At 36.0% G+C, this 19,368-nt stretch overlaps 1 protein-coding gene across 9 annotated transcripts in view; it reads left to right on the plus strand.

Moving 5' to 3' along the window:
* LOC125682276 (twitchin-like) overlaps positions 1–19,368 on the plus strand; it is a 146,771-nt gene that overhangs the window by 48,714 nt on the left and 78,689 nt on the right. For all 9 annotated transcript variants that reach the window (XM_056153684.1, XM_056153687.1, XM_056153685.1 and 6 more), the window contains exons 13-17: positions 970–1,062; positions 1,144–1,239; positions 2,662–2,823; positions 6,304–6,456; positions 9,794–9,962. In XM_056153684.1, coding sequence (XP_056009659.1) covers positions 970–1,062; positions 1,144–1,239; positions 2,662–2,823; positions 6,304–6,456; positions 9,794–9,962 — 673 coding nt within the window. The remainder of the gene's footprint in view (positions 1–969; positions 1,063–1,143; positions 1,240–2,661; positions 2,824–6,303; positions 6,457–9,793; positions 9,963–19,368) is intronic.

Genomic DNA, 19,368 nt, shown 5'->3' on the forward strand with positions numbered 1-19,368 from the left:
AGTATGTGTACTCTCTGTAGATATATTCCTTATAAACTATGTGTACTCTCTGTAGATATATTCCTTATAAAAGTATGTGTACTCTCTGTAGATATATTCCTTATAAAGTATGTGTACTCTCTGTAGATCTATTCCTTATAAAGTATGTGTACTCTCTGTAGATATATTCCTTATAAAGTATGTGTACTCTCTGTAGATATATTCCTTATAAACTATGTGTACTCTCTGTAGATATATTCCTTATAAAAGTATGTGTACTCTCTGTAGATATATTCCTTATAAAGTATGTGTCCTCTCTGTAGATATATTCCTTATAAAAGTATGTGTACTCTCTGTAGATATATTCCTTATAAAACTATGTGTACTCTCTGTAGATATATTCCTTATAAAGTATGTGTCCTCTCTGTAGATATATTCCTTATAAAAGTATGTGTCCTCTCTGTAGATATATTCCTTATAAAGTATGTGTACTCTCTGTAGATGTATTCCTTATAAAACTATGTGTACTCTCTGTAGATATAAAACTATGTGATATAAGTGTAACCATTACTTGTAGTTAGTAAGATCAGTAACGATCAGGGTTGTTGTAGATCAGATGGTCTGTAAATATCAGAGCCATTATTGCTCAGTGAGTTAGTCCTCCCTTCCATTCATATATGACTGTCTTTAATAGTACAGTAAAACACACTTATAGCAAACACCCTTGTAACAAATTCACACTTATAACAAACACCCTTATAACAAATTCACACTTATAGCAAACACACTTGTAACAAATTCACACTTATTGTAAAATGATATTTATTCCCCTATGAGAAGAAAACAAGAAAAGTTTTGTTTTATTTAGCAAAGTTTGGATATAACAAACTGTTCTTTATTGACCCTGGAGGTTCACTATTACCGTGTTTTACTGGTTTTTTTCTCAAACGTATGATTTTTTTTTATTAATACATTTCACTTTGATAACAGAGAAAAAGTTTTTCGGAGTATCTTCCTTTCATTGCTGGAAAATCCAAAGCTGGTGAAAGTTTGGATTCCAAAGAGCTTCAAAAATTCCTACAGGTCAGTGCTCAAATTTTGAATTAAAAATTTTTTTTTTGATTTTAGAGCAGGACTCTCATGAATGAAGTGTTTATTTTGTAGGAGTACAGTAAGAGTATCGGGGATGAGAACAACACTCTACAGGGGTTACTAGACAGACCGGTGGACAGAATCCACGAGTACATGGATCTGCTGAAGGTCATTCTTTATAAATTAATTTACAGTCAAACCTCTTTATCTCAAACTCAATGGGGCCGAGAAATTTTTTTTTCAAGATATCCGAGTGTTTGTGATAATGTGGTTCAAAAACATGAAGAAAATGTAGTGGAGAGTTTCACCTCTAAAAAAGATGTGATGAATGTGAGACTGATTATTTCCTGTTGCTGGTGTAATACTGCTTTCCTTTTATATCACTGTTTTACCTGAAATTTCTGGTTAATTAATATTCATTTCTGAAGATTGAATATTCATTTCTGAAGATTGAATATTCATTTCTGAAGATTGAATATCCTATCTGAAGTGGCCTTGTGGTTAGAGCATCGCACTCAAAATCACACGGCCTCTCACCTCTGTTGGCGTGGGTTCGAATCCCGCTCGCGCTGGTAAGTGAGAAAGTTTCCCAGTTTACTTTCGGAAGGTTGGTGGTCTCTTCCCAGGTACATTGTATCTGGGTTCTCTCTTCCACCAATATAAACTGGGCGCCACCAGATAACTGAAAAATTGTTGAGTGTGGCAGAAAACATCAATCAATCCTATCTGAAGATTGAATAGTGAATATCATTTCTGAAGATTGAATATTGAATGTCATTTCTGAAGATTGAATATCATTTCTGAAGATTGAATATTGAATATCATTTCTGAAGATTGAATATCCTATCTGAAGATTGAATATCATTTTGGAAGATTAAGTATCATTTCTGAATATTGAATATTACTTCTGAAGATTGAATATTGAATGTCATTTCTGAAGATTGAATATTGTGGGTACACTTCATTTCTGATCTCACTGTGGACAGCTTTAACTTTTTAACTTTCCAGCTTTTTTTAGTTTTACTAAAATTCCTTTAAAAATGTTAAATTCAAGGGGAAATCCTAAAAAAGCCCTAATTTCCCCTATCAATTCCTTTTTTAAAAAAAAAATATATTTCTATTCTAGCAATTTTGAAAATGCATTAAAACTAAATTTGACCAGTTAATCCATGTGTCAAGCTGTTTATTGCTTGTGACTTTGTGACAATTAAAGATGTGACTATTAAGGTTATAGCCAATAATAGCTGGAAGATGCCCTTCCTGCACAGAGAGAGTATTTTTTGTAAGTTTCATTATTGTCAAAATTTAGAAAATAAGACCATTTAAATGTCTAAAACTGGTCTAATTTAGTTATGAAATTCCTAATTTTAGCCCTAAATTTTCATAATATTAGCCCTTAAGGATTAGCCCTTATTTTTTGTCAGAGAGTGTTGGACAGCCTGTTAGTTGTTATACATATAATGAGATAGATGCTTTATACAGTACTTGGTAAATTGATCAATCGAGGTCAACACTGTGATTTGTAGATGTCAAGGTCAAATTTTGTCATACATTATTTCACAGACAAATTTCTTGTTGTTTCTTTTCCAGAATTTGATCAAATTTACAAAGGCTGGGGGTGGAGACTGTACAGAGTTGATGAGGGCGGTGAGCATGTTGAGTGACATCTGTAGGGAGGTGGAGAACATCATGTTATTGGACAACATGCAGGGCTGGGAGAACCGGGAACCAGCCAACTCTGTTATTCTACATGTAAGTCTATCATATTAACTAGTCTGCACTCTAGAGAGATCCCAAAACCAGTTTACTGCTAATGTAACTATTATATACATCATTTTTTTTTTTATTGGCGAATGGTTAATGTAATACTATTCCACGGCAATTAATTTCTGTGATCGAGTAGTTATATCATATTATTCCGAAAACCTTGATGTCACTGGTAGCCCACCGAGAAGGTGGCCATTCTTCAAATGTCATTGAAAGTGAAAGTTATATTTTGTTTCAAAGTTAGCTATGCTTTTTGAAAACATAAGCATATCACTATCTTAAACTCTATTGGTCACGCCGTTAAACTAAGCTAAACTCACAATAAAAGATATGTATTCTTAAAGCAAGGGACATCACTCTGATTTACTCATAGCTTGCTTTGTGATGCCAGTATATCTTGAACAGGTTAAAAAGGGAATCTGGGAAGTAATTTTATAAATATCTTGAAACTTACTGACATTCAAAATGGTCAGTTTTGTGAAATGCGACTTGTTATATTTATGAATGCTGTCATGTTGCTGACAGGCATTGATTGAGAAAAAAGGAACGGTGGGTCTGCCCTGATAAAAATCTGCGAGTAGAAGTTGCTCTCCAATATTTCTCGTATGCATATAAAAGTTAGTTTATAGTATCCTAAAGCAAGTTTGTTGTGACCAGTCTGCAGACAGGAGGATCCAAGAACTAGCTAACTCTGTCGTCCTTTTATTATAACAACTCATTTAGGTTCCAGAGAGAATGAATTATCATTGAGTCAATAGATCTAGAATTAAGACCTACACCAGAGGTACATTTTACAAAAAACCTACAACGTATAACCAACTTTGCATCCTTGAATTTTCCAGTTTAATGTAAGATCATTCACTCCAATGCAAAATAGTAAAAAGAATGTTGAAAATTTAGTTTCAGAAAAGTTTAAATTAATTCATTTGAACTAACTGTAGTCAATTTAAGACTTGTGACTGTCGTAAGTTTTTATTTGAAAAAGAGGCTCTGTAAGTCTTTCAAGGTGTCTTGGTTTACTGTTGTGTTAGGATGAATTGATGAGTTTGGATGATTAGACAGATGGGGTTAGTTGATGGGTTGAGATGAGTTAACGGATGGAGATGAGTGTGACTTGATGGATGGCAGTGAATTGATGGAGTGAGAAGGGTTGATGAGTTAGGGTGACTTGATGGATGGGTTTGAGTTGATGGAGTGAGAAGGGTTGATGAGTTTGGGTGACTTGATGGATGCGTGTAAGTTGATGCAGTGAGAAGGGTTGATGAGTGAGGGTGAATTGATGGATGAGTGTAAGTTGATGGAGTGAGAAGGGTTGATGAGTTAGGGTGACTTGATGGATGAGTGTAAGTTGATGCAGTGAGAAGGGTTGATGAGTTAGGGTGACTTGATGGATGGGTGTGAGTTGATGGAGTGAGAAGGGTTGATGAGTTAGGGTGACTTGATGGATGGTAGTGAGTTGATGGAGTGAGAAGGGTTGATGAGTTAGGGTGAGTTGATACAGTGAGAAGGGTTGATGAGTTAGGGTGACTTGATGGATGGGTTTGAGCTGATACAGTGAGAAGGGTTGGGGAGTTAGGGTGAGTTGATACAGTGAGAAGGGTTGATGAGTTAGGGTGACTTGATGGATGGGTGTGAGTTGATACAGTGAGAAGGGTTGATGAGTTAGGGTGACTTGATGGATGGGTGTGAGTTGATACAGTGAGAAGGGTTGATGAGTTAGGGTGACTTGATGGATGGGTGTGAGTTGATGGAGTGAGAAGGGTTGGTGAGTTAGGGTGACTTGATGGATGGGTGTGAGTTGATACAGTGAGAAGGGTTGATGAGTTAGGGTGAGTTGATACAGTGAGAAGGGTTGATGAGTTAGGGTGACTTGATGGATGGGTTTGAGTTGATACAGTGAGAAGGGTTGGTGAGTTAGGGTGAATTGATGGATGAGTGTAAGTTGATGGAGTGAGAAGGGTTGATGAATTAGGATGAATTGATGGATGGGTGTGAGTTGATACGGTGAGAAGGGTTGGTGAGTTAGGGTGAGTTGATGGATGTGTTTGAGTTGATACAGTGAGAAGGGTTGGTGAGTTAGGGTGAGTTGATGGATGAGTGTAAGTTGATGCAGTGAGAAGGGTTGATGAGTTAGGGTGACTTGATGGATGGGTTTGAGTTGATACAGTGAGAAGGGTTGATGAGTTAGGGTGAGTTGATGGATGAGTGTGAGTTGATGCAGTGAGAAGGGTTGATGAGTTAGGGTGAGTTGATGGATGAGTGTGAGTTGATACAGTGAGAAGGGTTGATGAGTTAGGGTGAGTTGATGGATGAGTGTGAGTTGATGCAGTGAGAAGGGTTGATGAGTTAGGGTGAGTTGATGGATGAGTGTGAGTTGATGCAGTGAGAAGGGTTGATGAGTTAGGGTGACCTGATGGATGGGTTTGAGTTGATACAGTGAGAAGGGTTGATGAGTTAGGGTGAGTTGATACAGTGAGAAGGGTTGATGAGTTAGGGTGAGTTGATACAGTGAGAAGGGTTGATGAGTTAGGGTGAGTTGATGGATGGGTGTGAGTTGATACAGTGAGAAGGGTTGATGAGTTAGGGTGACTTGATGGATGGGTTTGAGTTGATACAGTGAGAAGGGTTGATGAGTTAGGGTGAGTTGATACAGTGAGAAGGGTTGATGAGTTAGGGTGACTTGATGGATGAGTGTAAGTTGATGCAGTGAGAAGGGTTGATGAGTTAGGGTGAGTTGATGGATGAGTGTGAGTTGATACAGTGAGAAGGGTTGATGAATTAGGGTGACTTAATGGATGGCAGTGAGTTGATGGAGTGAGAAGGGTTGATGAGTTAGGGTGACTTGATTAATTATATGTTTGTTTGTTGTTTTATGCCCCATTCAAGAATTTCTCAATTTTGATGTAAGCATTGTTGTTAAGGCATTGAACTTGTGAATCAACTCGGTAACCTTTAAGTTACGTTGTACATAGGAGGAGGGGGGGGGGGGGGGGCCTCCTCCTCCCTCTCTTGCTATGTTCCTGGAGATAAAAGTGAAAATGAAATGGTGGCGAAAATTCTTCTGCATGCAGTACATTACACATCTAGATGCATGATTTTTCATTAACGATATGATATAACTTTTACGCGTCTTAAATACATGTAACCAGTGAATGTATTCATAAATGAAATGAATAAATGTTTATTCGGTATATGCATACATACATACATAAATACCAAGGATAACCCATGAAAGCTCAAAAGCTTATTTCCATTGGGGTCCTTTGATGCACGAATGTTTGCGCTAGGGGGTCATTTATGTGGGAAGAAACCCATGTGTCTTGAGCGGATGACCGCCATACCCTCTCACATACAACTAATACCGATCACGGGGATCGAACTTTGATCGCAGAGGTGAGAAGCAAGATTGCTACCTCTGCGCTACCCAGGCACCTGAAAAATTTACTGTTCATTTTGATTTAACAGGACACAGTCACAGTCTGGAGTGGTGATTCTGATATTGGAGAGGAATGTCATGTCTTCCTGTTCCCAGAGAAGATGGTCATCGCTCATAGCGTGCAGAAGGAGAGAACCAGGCCAGGAGACGTGGCCCGCCTAAAGTTTGATCAAGAGATACCGGTAAGACTACATAATGTAATCATTCAACACACCAACTAGAAAAATGCTGTAAATTATGTAAGTGTTCTCATATTTAAACCCTTTTTTGGTCAAGATTATCGAGATATGTAATGTCAAGAGAGACAACTCTTGCTTCACTATAAGACTGAGAGTACCTCTCTGATGTTATTAAATGTTCATTGATGACAGGTAAGAAATATTGTTGACCTTTTATATGTGGCAGTATACTTTTCAAAACTTCTTAGCAAAGGAGAGCTTTCACTACATCAAGCACCATTCCTAGATGCTAATATTTCAGTTGCAGTAATAAGTATGAGAAAGCAGTAACTAAATCTCTCAAAATCTCATCTTCCATTAAATATTGTACAGTCTAATTATGTATCTTTTCAGTGGATCAAGATATTTAATGGGCAGGACTATCTGTTTTTTACTTCACATTGTGCTTTTTTTTTCTTTAGTATGTTTTATCTAATCCTTTAGATTTTTCCAAGTAAGTTTGAGTCTGCGTAGAGTAAGGCCCAAGTAATTGAATAATAAATAGATAAGTAAGGTTTTAAATCTTTAAGAAAGTTGAACAAAATACAAAATGACAAAATGATAATCCTGAGGAATGAATGTGGCTTAAGAGAAAAATATATCTAAATAAGAAAAATAGAGAAATAATAAATCAAAAAAGAGGGTAAGACAACTCCTGATATTGACCTTGTTGCAAGGTTTGGCTCAGCAGAAGGCTTGAGTACGGTTGTGCTCGGGTTTAAATACCGTTCTTAACAAAAGAATGAAAATAAAAGTTGGCTGTATTATGGTTTGATGATAAATTTAGAGTAACCAAAGAAAAGTTTTGTAATGAAATATGTTTGAAAATAAAAGATAACTCTCTTTCGGTTTTGTGAAATAAACAAATGGAATACAAAGATAGGAATTTATGAAGACAAGTGAGTAGAAATGAATTTGAATAGATAATGAAATAGAAATTATATACACTGATACTACCCCACATTATTTGTGAACAAGGGTTTCGTATCAGAAATATTTGGAATTCAAGAAGCACATATATAAGCGACATACATGTGTTAATAAACAACATGACTGCAGGTCCATGTTAGATATTTGCCAGGAAGGAATCCCATGTTTCTTTGGTTTACTGTATATTGTGTCATATATATATGGGATGTATCATTTTCCAACCTAATATAAACACATTTACCAAAATATCTTCTAGATTTGTATCACTGTTTACAAACCTTGTATTCTGGAGTTCTTTAGTGTTCCTGTGCACTATGATGATGAAATTCATGAATTAATTAATGAACTTAGTATTGTTAATATTGAACATATTAATGAATGCATTAGATTAATGAATGATAAGTTTTAAAATTAAGAAATATATTAACTATAATATAATAATACTATTTTTATCTGTATTCGTACGTGCATTGTTCACAACTGCATCACATTCATGAGGAAATGGCTATCACTTCAATTTGTAAAGACATCAAAGGCAAAAACACTGGAAATATACATGTACATGTAAATATCATGAGATAAATGCTTTGTGTTTTCAACCTTCATGACAAGAAATGCAAATCCAGACTGTTCTACAATATGAAATCAACTGATGAAATGATAAAAGTATGTTTTTATTTCACATTGTTTTATATATTATTTGACTGACTTCAACCTAGGGACAAAATTATGTTTGCAAAAATGCTTTGACAGGTGTCATTTGAACATACTTTTTCTTTAAGGTGTCTTAGTTTATCAGTTGAAAATAGCATCACAACAGTGCAAGCACTTCACAAGAAGTATAGGTATAAAAATATATAAATGGGATTGAAAACAGGATACCAGATGTTCAAGATATAGGGCTCACGGTGTGACCAGTCAACAGGGGATGCTTACTCCTTCTAGACACCTGATCCCACCCCTGGTATATCCGGGGATCCGTGTTTGTCCAACTCTCTATTTTGTATTGCTTATAGGAGTTATGATATTGATCACTGTTTGTTTCTTCACTTTTCATGATACCTATATATATATATATATATATATATATATATATATTGCATAGCTCTATGTATTGTGACCTAGGTAATGATAGTCCAGTTAGGGATATATGAGCCTGGATAGCTCAGTGGTTAGAGCACCTGCCTAGTAATACAGGGGTCCAAGGTTCGATTCCCGGTCCAGCCATAAATTTTCTCCTTTCTCTGTGATATACACAGTGTTAACAAATGAGAAGTGCTTATTTGATTGTTAGTTGATGTCGGTCAGTTACAATTAACAGGCCTAGTATTCTCAATAGAGATTAATTGCAGGATAGGATGTTACTCATTTCAATGAATAGATAACTCTGTTTTATCAAGCTGAGAGATTGTTACTGTGTATTGTTTTCTAGATTTTATCGACTACATGGTAATGTACGCTTGTTGACTGGGTTTGGTAGAGCGGCATAGTAACTGTCACATGCACTGACCTAGATACGCTGAAGACACGACATACACAGAATCCAACAAATGCTAAACCTCTCCACTGATATGTTTATGTTCAGTCAGCTCACTAGGATTATTTGTCAATGTTAGTGTGATAAGTTCACTAGAATTATTTGTCAGTGTTAAAGATGTTAAGGTTGATATGACAATTCCAATGGTTTGTTTGTACTTACAGGCCATAGAAAGGTCAGGGATACTTAATAAGTACCAGTGTACTAGCAAGTCAAATCAATAGCGAGTCAAATCAATAGCGAGTCAAATCAATAGCGAGTCAGATCAATAGTGAGTTTGAAATAAAAACTTTCTGCGATGCAATGGTAAAAGTAAAGAAATGAAATGCATATTTTTAAGAATTGCTGGTTAATAGCAATATGATATGTATATAATATTGCATATGTCTTCATCTAATCAAAAAGTGCATTGATGATTGTTATTATATGAAAATTATTTCACAAAATTTACCATGTTTCAGCAACATGGAATTGAATGAAATATTTAATACTTAAAGATAAGACATCTTCTGTAGAGCCTCTGGAGTAGAAGCTAGGGGGAGGTGTTATCAGTGTGTCTATAAATAAATAGGGATGCAAACTATCCACTCTTGTGAGTCAGACAAATATTTGCTGGTTTCTGCCAGAAATCCTTGGTAGAGATGCTGAAGAGAGGAACAGATTCCTGAGTGTGTGTTCACAGGTAGATGTTCTCAGCACACTGCTATCTCCTCCCTGAATCTCTGACAAGTGGCTTCTCCTAGCTGCTGCGCGTCTGCTGCATTCTTTCAGCTTTTGGCGATCACTCACCCATTGGCAGTTACTGAATTGTGGTGTTTTGTTTTTGCTTTTTAGTTGCGGACTGTCGCTCTCTGCGAGGATGACTCTGGGAGGAGCTTGGCATTGTGGGATGTGGCTGTAGGGGACAAGGAGATCCCTGCCTCGTTTTTGACTTTGGAAACAAGTTCTCTGTTCTCAAAACAAACACTTGTGAGAGACATTCAGGAGGCACAGCAGAAACTAGGTAAGGTCTAGTGGCAGGCCATTGTTTGTAATTATAGATTTTGATTAGCACCATCATCATACTGTCATTATATAAGTGTCTCCAATTATTTATGGGATTTATGAGATTGATCTCTGTTCGTTACCTTCACTTTTTCATCACATAACAGTCCAATGGACAAGAAATCACAGTGAGAGATTTTTAAATCTGATGTACAAGAATGCTTGCAACATTTGATCATCAAAACGTTTTAAATAAGTTAATGAATTTAAAGAATTCATTTCTCTGTGGCCATGACTGAGTGGAGAAAGTGATAATCAGTGATTTAATGGTGTTTTGGTCCGGTGAGACTCTGTGTGTAATTAGTGGTGAGTTAATGGGGTGATGGACAGGCTATAAATGCTGGTTATGATTAGTGAGGGTGAGGAGGATGGGGGGTCATTCACCAGCCAGCCATGGATGCATGCACTCTGTAGGCAGTGGTTGTTTGGATGCTTTCTGTCTTGGAGTATATATACATGTTGTATACAGGAGCAGTTACAATTACCTCCATGTGATTGTTTCCTGAAGAGAAGGGGGGGGGGTTACAATGAAACCTGTTTAAACCACTAAACCAATATACACTGGGAGACATTAAGTACAGTGAACCTGTCTAATCTGACATGCACTGGGAGACAATTTTTTGGTTGGAAGACAGTATGTGTTGGAATAAGCAGTGTAAAAAACCCAATGAGATTCTGAAATTGAGAATGTAAATAAGGGTCAGAATGCCTAGTGATATGGATTACACAGGTGTTGGATTAGGCAGTTTTCACTGTATTATCAAATATACCACTCTCACATGAGTATTTCACTCTCAACGTACGTTTCTCAGTTTCTCAATAAAGTGACATCATTTAGGGAAGAGATAGACTATGTTTTCAGATTTGAGAATGTTTAAGTGCTGGTTTAACTGAACATTGCAATTTGAGTTTTACCCATGATGCTAAAAACCATAAAATTTCAACATCGTTTCACACTGAAACATCAGTACATTAGTCCAATTTCAGATTACAAAGCAGTTGCATTAGATTTGAAAAGTAAAAGACCAATGAAAGTATTCTTCAATTAGCTGTGTGCAGTATAACCAGGGCCTTGAGGATTGCATTACAAGTCAAGGCCTTCTCCGGTCTGTTAACCAAGGCCTCGAAGATTACATTTGATTCTCATTACAAGTCGAGGCCTTCACCTCTGGTAGTCGAGGCCTTCACCTGCGGTCTGTTATAGTTAGCCCTGGATTGACTGACTTTTTGGCTCTTTACATCATGTAATACTGATATATGTTAGCTGACCAATGAGATATAACACTGATATATATTAGCTGACCAATGAGAGGGCCCACAAAGGGCCAACAATTTTACATGGTCCACAAAAGACAGCAAGGTCTAATATCCACATAGTGGATTGACAGACAAAACATCACATAAAAGTCAACAAATCATGAATGGTTTTTTAAAATGGGTAATTGTGAAAATAAATCTACATACAGACTTTTGACAGAATATTTTGATCTTGATAGTTGAATTAAATAAATTAATGAAATTATTTCCTTACATGATTTTTTAAAATGTATGAAGATCTAGCATTTTTTTCATTATTGAACAATTTTTGCACATTCTTTCGGCTAAGGAAAAATTAATTTTTTTAATATTTTAATAACAGTTTCCTTGAAGGCATGTCTTGACTTCTTTAGATTTGATGAAGTGTTATATGTTAGGTTGCCTTTAGTGGAATCGATGATAAGTCCATAAAACCCAGTGTACCGGGTATTTATTTACATCAATCTTGAAGAAATGGTCCTGGGTAAATACAGATTTTTAATTCATCCCTTCGTCAGTTTAGAATATATTACCCACTTTTTCATCCAATCAACAATTGCAAAATAGTCTATTAAGTGATGCAATTTTAAAATCGTTTGTTTAAGAATTTTTTTATGTTCAAAGTGATGTCAAATTTTTAGTTGACAACTTCGAGTAACAAAGACAAAAGAGCTAGAGAAAACATTTGATTGGTGCAGAAATTGGAATCAGCCAATGGAAAAGTGGGTTACGTTCTAAGTTAAGTTAGATCATATGATCTAACTATTACTTGGACAATGAATGAATTTATTGTTGTGATTGGGTTGGGTTATTCCAGCATTTTCCTGATTTGTGGACCCCTTTATCTTCTGAATGTTGTGTTTGGCAGAGAGCAGTATGTCTAGAACTTTATCTATAGAAACATAATCCTGTCAGAAACCATCCATAATACTCTGACAGCTAATGCCAGCAGTGTGATTGTAGGGAGATGCCATCAAATAGATCTAAACCTAGTCTCCTATCAATACACACCCACAGAAACTAGTGCTCTCCTCAGATAAATCTTACAGCTTCACAGCAAGAGGTTTTTTTTTCCAGAAGTGATATTAAAACTGATTTTAAAAAACAAGTTTTCATGAAATATAGAACCCTGTGTATAACCAACAGCTTTCATCATATCACATTGCGGTGTGTGAGGAATTCTGTATTATAAGATCTAGACATATTGTAGTCATCATTCAGGTATACAACATCACAGAAAGTCGCTATAACTGAATGTTAGAACCCTGATCTTTGTTGTCTCTCTGTCTTCATAAAAAACCAAGCCAACATTAGCTGTAAGAAACTGACAAACCCTAAATATCTACATGTTGTTTTATTTACTGAGGATAATGTGGGATACAAGATTTATTAATATCTATAGAAATCAGATGTGCACACGCAATATGAATTCAGATGTGTTACGGGTTACATGTAGAGGTTGAAAGCTGTTCTTTATCTCATTGCAACTCGATCCAAACACTCGAAAAAATCACAAAACTTTATCAGCTAGAATTATGAATCATAGTCAGAAAAGTTGAATTGTGCAATTTTTGCGAACATTTAAGGCACCAGGGTCTGGATCAGACAAAGGCACTGTTGTGATTTCTGTAGATTTTTTAATATCTTCACATTCTTCTCTACTACATGTTTTGGTTGAAAGGGAAGGAAATTGTGGATTTCATGGTCAGTGGTGACATTCTACAGATATAGTTCCAAAAAAAACTTTTTTCATAAATTTCATACACATATTTGGATTAGGCAGAGGAAGACCCCTTTAGATTTTTAGATTAATTCATGGGTCCCTTTCTAACTTGTTAGTTTTCTAGTTAAAAAGAGCAAAGGGGTCTCTATCAAACTGTACAAAAAAGATTCCATGCATTGTTCTTTATATGATATTTGCAAATTTCTTAACTAATACTACCACACTTTTATGGGAATGATTACTTACCTCTCTCTCTATTTTAGCTTATTTCCCCAATTTTCCGATAAGCATTTTCTAAGTACCTCTAGCACTTGTAAGGGTAGCTGCAGGACTGTACAAATAGCTAAGTGGCTCTCCTCCTCCTTCCCCCACCCACCCCCATGAGAACGACAGTTCTGTAGAGATATATATTTTAGGGAAGAGAGCATCTGTATCATGCCTTAATTGTGTTCTATCTGTATTATGTCATTATAAGACTTAGAATATAATTATCATGTTCTGTAGAGCTGGGAAAACAATGGGGTACACCAGAGGTCATCCCCCCCCCCCCCGCCCCCCCCCCCCCCCCCCCTCGATATACAGTCCTGCAGAGCATGTGTATCAGGCCTTAATTTGTGTTTTATCTGTATTATCTTATTTTAAGACATCATTATAATGTTCAGGAGAGCTGGGAGACTCCACTTTTAGGTAGCTTATAGTAAGACAAGATAAGAGAAGTATTGGTGATAAGAGAATAATTATAGATCTAGTTATTCTGACATATGGCAGTGAAACACTTATTCTCAAATGAACTTTTCCCTTAAGCTTATTACGTAATAGTTACATAATTGTTTAGGGGGTACCTATTTTGAAATCTTCACATGATAAAAATTGAACGTAATTGAAGGTTTACTAACTGCATTAGAATGCACTGGAGGAGTCTGAATACACAAACATAATCGGCAAACTGACGTCATGCAGTGAAAAATGCTGAATTCTTGAGATTCTGTAGACTCAATCAGATCTGATCCCATGCCAATTCCTCATGAAATGAAAGGTTTTCTATATCCAAAGTGCACTACATGTTCATAACATGGAGATAAAAGATTATTTTGCCAACTGCCTTAGATTGGTTTACTTTTTGATAAAAGATACTTGCTTTCTTGTGAACTTTGTAAAATATTTTCCTCAAACATGGATGTGTATGTTGACATTGATTTTAGTCCAAAGAAATAGAAAACCTTTTAATATCTGAATTGTTAGCCTTTTAAAGACAGCATTGTTTTATAACTTATTGTGTCTTATTGTTGAGGAATGTATAGTGATATCATAAGCGAGTATATTGCTGATATCGCTTATAGAGATAGGTTGTGTATTACTTATATCGCTTATAGAGATAGGTTGTGTATTACTGATATCGCCTATAGAGATAGGTTGTGTATTGCTGATATCACTTATAGAGATAGGTTGTGTATTACTGATATCGCCCATAGAGATAGGTTGTGTATTGCTGATATCGCCCATAGAGATAGGTTGTGTATTGCTGATATCGCCCATAGAGATAGGTTGTGTATTGCTGATATCGCTTATAAAGATAGGTTGTGTATTACTTATATCGCTTATAGAGATAGATTGTGTTGCTGATATCGCCTATAGAGATAGGTTGTGTATTGCAGATATCGCCCATAGAGATAGGTTGTGTATTGCTGATATCGCCCATAGAGATAGGTTGTGTATTGCAGATATCACTTATAAAGATAGGTTGTGTATTGCTTATATCGCTTATAGAGATAGGTTGTGTATTGCTGATGTCACTTGACAAGTAATGTATTAGTGATATTATTACATGTCTGTGTGTTGATGAGGAGTATAGTCCGGATATTGGTCGTGGATATTTGAGATGTTTTGCTGATGAATGTACATGGATAATTGTACACATAAACTTCATGTTCACAAAGATGTTCCTAATAGGGCTGAAACAACTCACGGAAATATCGATGCTGTTCAATATATAATGCTTAATGATTAATGTTTGATTCATTGCCTCAACTTTTGGTTCGATACGTTTATTACAAACAGGTTCAGTAAAATACATCAGGCTCGCCCTGTACTTATTATTTTACCTGCATGAGGGACAAAATAACATCGAATAACGTTCAGACTGTTGTTTGCCTTGAATCTGACGAAAATGATAATGAACTTTATCAGTTTAAACTACAGAGCCAACAGGCATCTTACCGTTTGGAAGATTGGAAACATTTTGCTTTTAAAATTATGATTGTGAATCTTGGTAATTAAATTGTTCTTCTGTAAATTGTATCGTATTGAAAGTATTGGATCGTGGCATCATATTGCAATATGTATCGTATCATGGGATTTTTAAAATGATGAATTTCATTGGTTAGAATATTACCGTCATGAGATACGTGTAGTAAACATAAACATGGAAGATCTATATATCTGCTAGGAACACTCCTGATGACAATGAAATTGGAAAATATCAACTGTTGAAAGTGATAGGAATGAATATCACTAAAAAATTTATGTCCCCATAATCAGAGATTTGGGGCATATAGTTTTTGGTCCATCTGTCTGTCTATTGTCTTAAAAAACTTGGCCATGCTTAGTGCTATAGGACTTTCATATTTCACATGACAATGTGTATTCATTGTGACAACACCTGTTTTTATACGCCTGTCTTTAGACGGGACGTGTTATGGTACAGCGATGTCTGTACGTCCGTCTGTCAGTCCATCCATCCGTTCGGGGTTTTCTCTTTATAATTTCATTTCCCTTTCACATATCATGCTGAAACTTGCTGTGTAGCTTTGTGGGTCACTCTAGATCATACTGCAATTTTTATCCATTTCGACCTTTTTTCCAGGAGTTTTGACCCTTTATTTGGAAATAATTATTATATGGAGGGTACATAATTTGTCCGCCCTACTCCTCCCACAGTTTTCAAATGAGAGCTTTCTTATTTTGTGGAGTGTTTGTATGGGTATTGAAGATGTGCATGTGGGATGGATTTTGATTTTCTACAATTTTTGAGAAAATTACAGGTTGTTGAACTTGTCTATTTGGAAATTAATATTCTATGGAGGGTACATACTTTGTCTGCCCAACTCCTCCCACAGTTTTCAAGTGAGGACCTTCTTATTTTGTGGAGTGTTTGTATAGGTACTGAAGATGTGCATGTGGGATGGATTTTGATTTTCTACAATTTTTGAGAAAATTACAGGTTGTTGAACTTAGTCTACTTGTAAATTAATATTCTATGGAGGGTACATAATTTGTCTGCCCAACTCCTCCCACAGTTTTCAAGTGAGGACCATCTTATTTTGTGGAGTGTTTGTATGGGTATTGAAGATGTGCATCTGGGGAAGGATTTTGATTTTTCTACAATTTTTGAGAAAATTACAGGTTGTTGAACTTGTCTATTTGGAAATTAATATTCTATGGAGGGTACATAATTTGTCTGCCCAACTCCCCCCACAGTTTTCAAGTGAGGACCTTCTTATTTTGTGGAGTGTTTGTATAGGTACTGAAGATGTGCATGTGGGATGGATTTTGATTTTCTACAATTTTTGAGAAAATTACAGGTTGTTGAACTTAGTCTACTTGTAAATTAATATTCTATGGAGGGTACATAATTTGTCTGCCCAACTCCTCCCACAGTTTTCAAGTGAGGACCATTTTATTTTGTGGAGTGTTTGTATGGGTATTGAAGATGTGCATCTGGGGAAGGATTTTGATTTTTCTTCCATTTTTGAGAAAATTACAGGTTGTTGAACTTGGTCCATTTTGAGGAAATCTCAATTTTTAAGCTAAGACCCTTTGTTCATATGAAAGTTTGTCACAGCCTCATGATGGCTGATACTACCTGAAGCAAAGTTATGCAAATTATAGCACAAGAAAAACACCCTAGTATGTAAGCATTTCACGGGCGTATTATGTACCGTTTGCGGTACTCTTGTTAGTACCAAAGTATTTGGCTATGACCTTTAACTTGGAGTTTGACCTACTTTTGAAAAACTTTAGTTTTGGCCATAACTTTTGAATGCTAAGTGCGAGGGTTTTCTTATTTGTGTATTCCTTGTGAAAAGACCTTTCTTTTGATAACAGAATTACTTTGCTGCCATACAGGAGCATCAGTGTTTCACAATCACTGCTTGTTATTTCAAATTCTTGATGATGGAAGGTCGTAAAATGAGGTTTGAAAAGGATGACATATTAAAAATATTGAGACAGCTCAACAGAATTTCATGAAACTTTGTTGTTAATAAGGACACACTGTGTAAATGTGCATATTCCCAGGAAATTCTGATTCAATAATTTTTCTGGGAGTTATGCCCCTTTTGAACTTAGAATTTTGAGCCCATATGTCCTGTTCTTGCAGTAATGCATAGCATTACCATTCATTATGTGAGGTACTAGTCAAGCAATGTTGGAGCGTGGGGTACATGTATGTGAGCATGCTCACTTTTGCTTTAACTTTCATTAATCAAATCATGGACATCTTCTTAAACCTCTGAATCGCAAATGACTTTCTTATCAAAATTCATAGAACCAGTCTGCTTCCATTCAAATGTCAGGTGCCCCACTACCTAGCTGTTAAGGATTCATTGACAGCACTCGTGTACGTATATATATCGTCTTAACAAAAAATCAGAATCTTGTTTTCAATGGGCACTAAAGAATCCATGGTTTTGTCAAATGAAATTACATGTATTGCAAGTATATGTTTGAACTGATTGAAGGACGATCCAGCCTATACCCTTTATCCACATGTATCTCATCTTCTTGAAGAAAGGAGGTGACATCAGCACATCAGATTTTCTTCAACAAAAAATTGTTCACTGCCTGAATGTGTCAAATAGACATTTGGAAAGATTTTGGGTTTGTTTGCTTTTCTTGACTTACAAGCAAAATCAGAAGTTGCATTTACAACCACTAGGTGAATACTGCAAGGTTGCTGCATTTCTCGTGAACCGTCATGTTTGTTTACATGAAAGTGAAACAAGCATGTGTTTATATGAAAGTGAAACAAGCATGTGTTTATATGAAAGTGAAACAAGCATGTATTTTGACCTGGAATGTGTTACAGAAGTAAATATACATATATATGTCTCATCACCACGACAGTTCAAATTTTTTCAGCATTACATATTCAAAACTGTATTGATGAGGTTACTATATATAGACTGTGTATTGATGAGGTTACTATATATAGACTGTGTATTGATGAGGTTACTATATATAGTAGACTGTGTATTGATGAGGTTACTATATATAACTGTGTTGCTCTTGGTCTGTTGTTGGTGATGTTGCTGTATAAACTTTATAGTGAAGTTGCTGTGTAAACGTTATGGTGAAGTTGCTACATAGACTGTGTACGTACTGATGAGGTTGCTATTTATATACTGTGTGCTGGCTAATTAATTCCCTGACATCTGGTTGTAATCTCTTCTAGACATGTCCTTACCTAATAACAAGGCTCTCCTGTCAGTCATACATATCAATTAATCCTTCTTCTCTCACCTCAAACTAATGGCTGCTCCCTGGCAGAGACTAATTTTCCTGTGGATGATAACTTGAGTGAGTTGTAGGGAGTTTGGGCCGGATGATAACTTACGAGTTAGTTGTAGGGAGTTTGGGCCTGGGTAAGTGAATATCAAAAACATCTCTTCTTTCATGTATACACTGTGGGTTGGCAAATTTTAATAACTACACATCTGCATCAGCAGGGCTGTGAGGTAACCCGTAATTTGTTATAATTGAAAACTAGGGATATTTTTTTTTTGCTGTAATTATATCTAGCTCTGAACAGGTGCTGTGTAAAGGAACTCTCTCAGTTATCTCTGCTTCAGCAGCTGACATAGAGCATTTGATAACACTCTGTACAGCGTCTCACAGAGGTCATGCCAATGTCAAACCACTTCATACTGTGGAGCAGTGGACAGACATTTACTGTGAGTGCATTTATAGACAGTGAGGTGTAGCTTATATTTTGTTTTGGGAAATTATTCAACAGAGAAGAATTTCTAGGAATGTAATCAACCCTCTGTGTTTATTGTGGTTGCAGAAATTCTCCTGTGAAGTATGTAATATTCATCATGTTTATCATGAATTAATTAGAATATACGCAGGCTTGTATGAATACAAGGGTTCCTCGTGTGCGCGAGCATCATGTTAAGTTATTATAGGAGGCTTGGCTTGACCAGACAGGTTAGAACAATGAATTGAGTTGTATTACTGTTGTACCGTAACAGACATTGTAAAACTGGTGAGAATTACATAATGCTGAAAGTTGAATGCTGAAGTTCTTCTGTAGACGATGTGGAGGGGATAAAAAGCATAAGCTTTT

The sequence above is a fragment of the Ostrea edulis genome, chromosome 2, assembly GCF_947568905.1.
Source record: "Ostrea edulis chromosome 2, xbOstEdul1.1, whole genome shotgun sequence".
Lineage (NCBI taxonomy): Eukaryota > Metazoa > Mollusca > Bivalvia > Ostreida > Ostreidae > Ostrea > Ostrea edulis.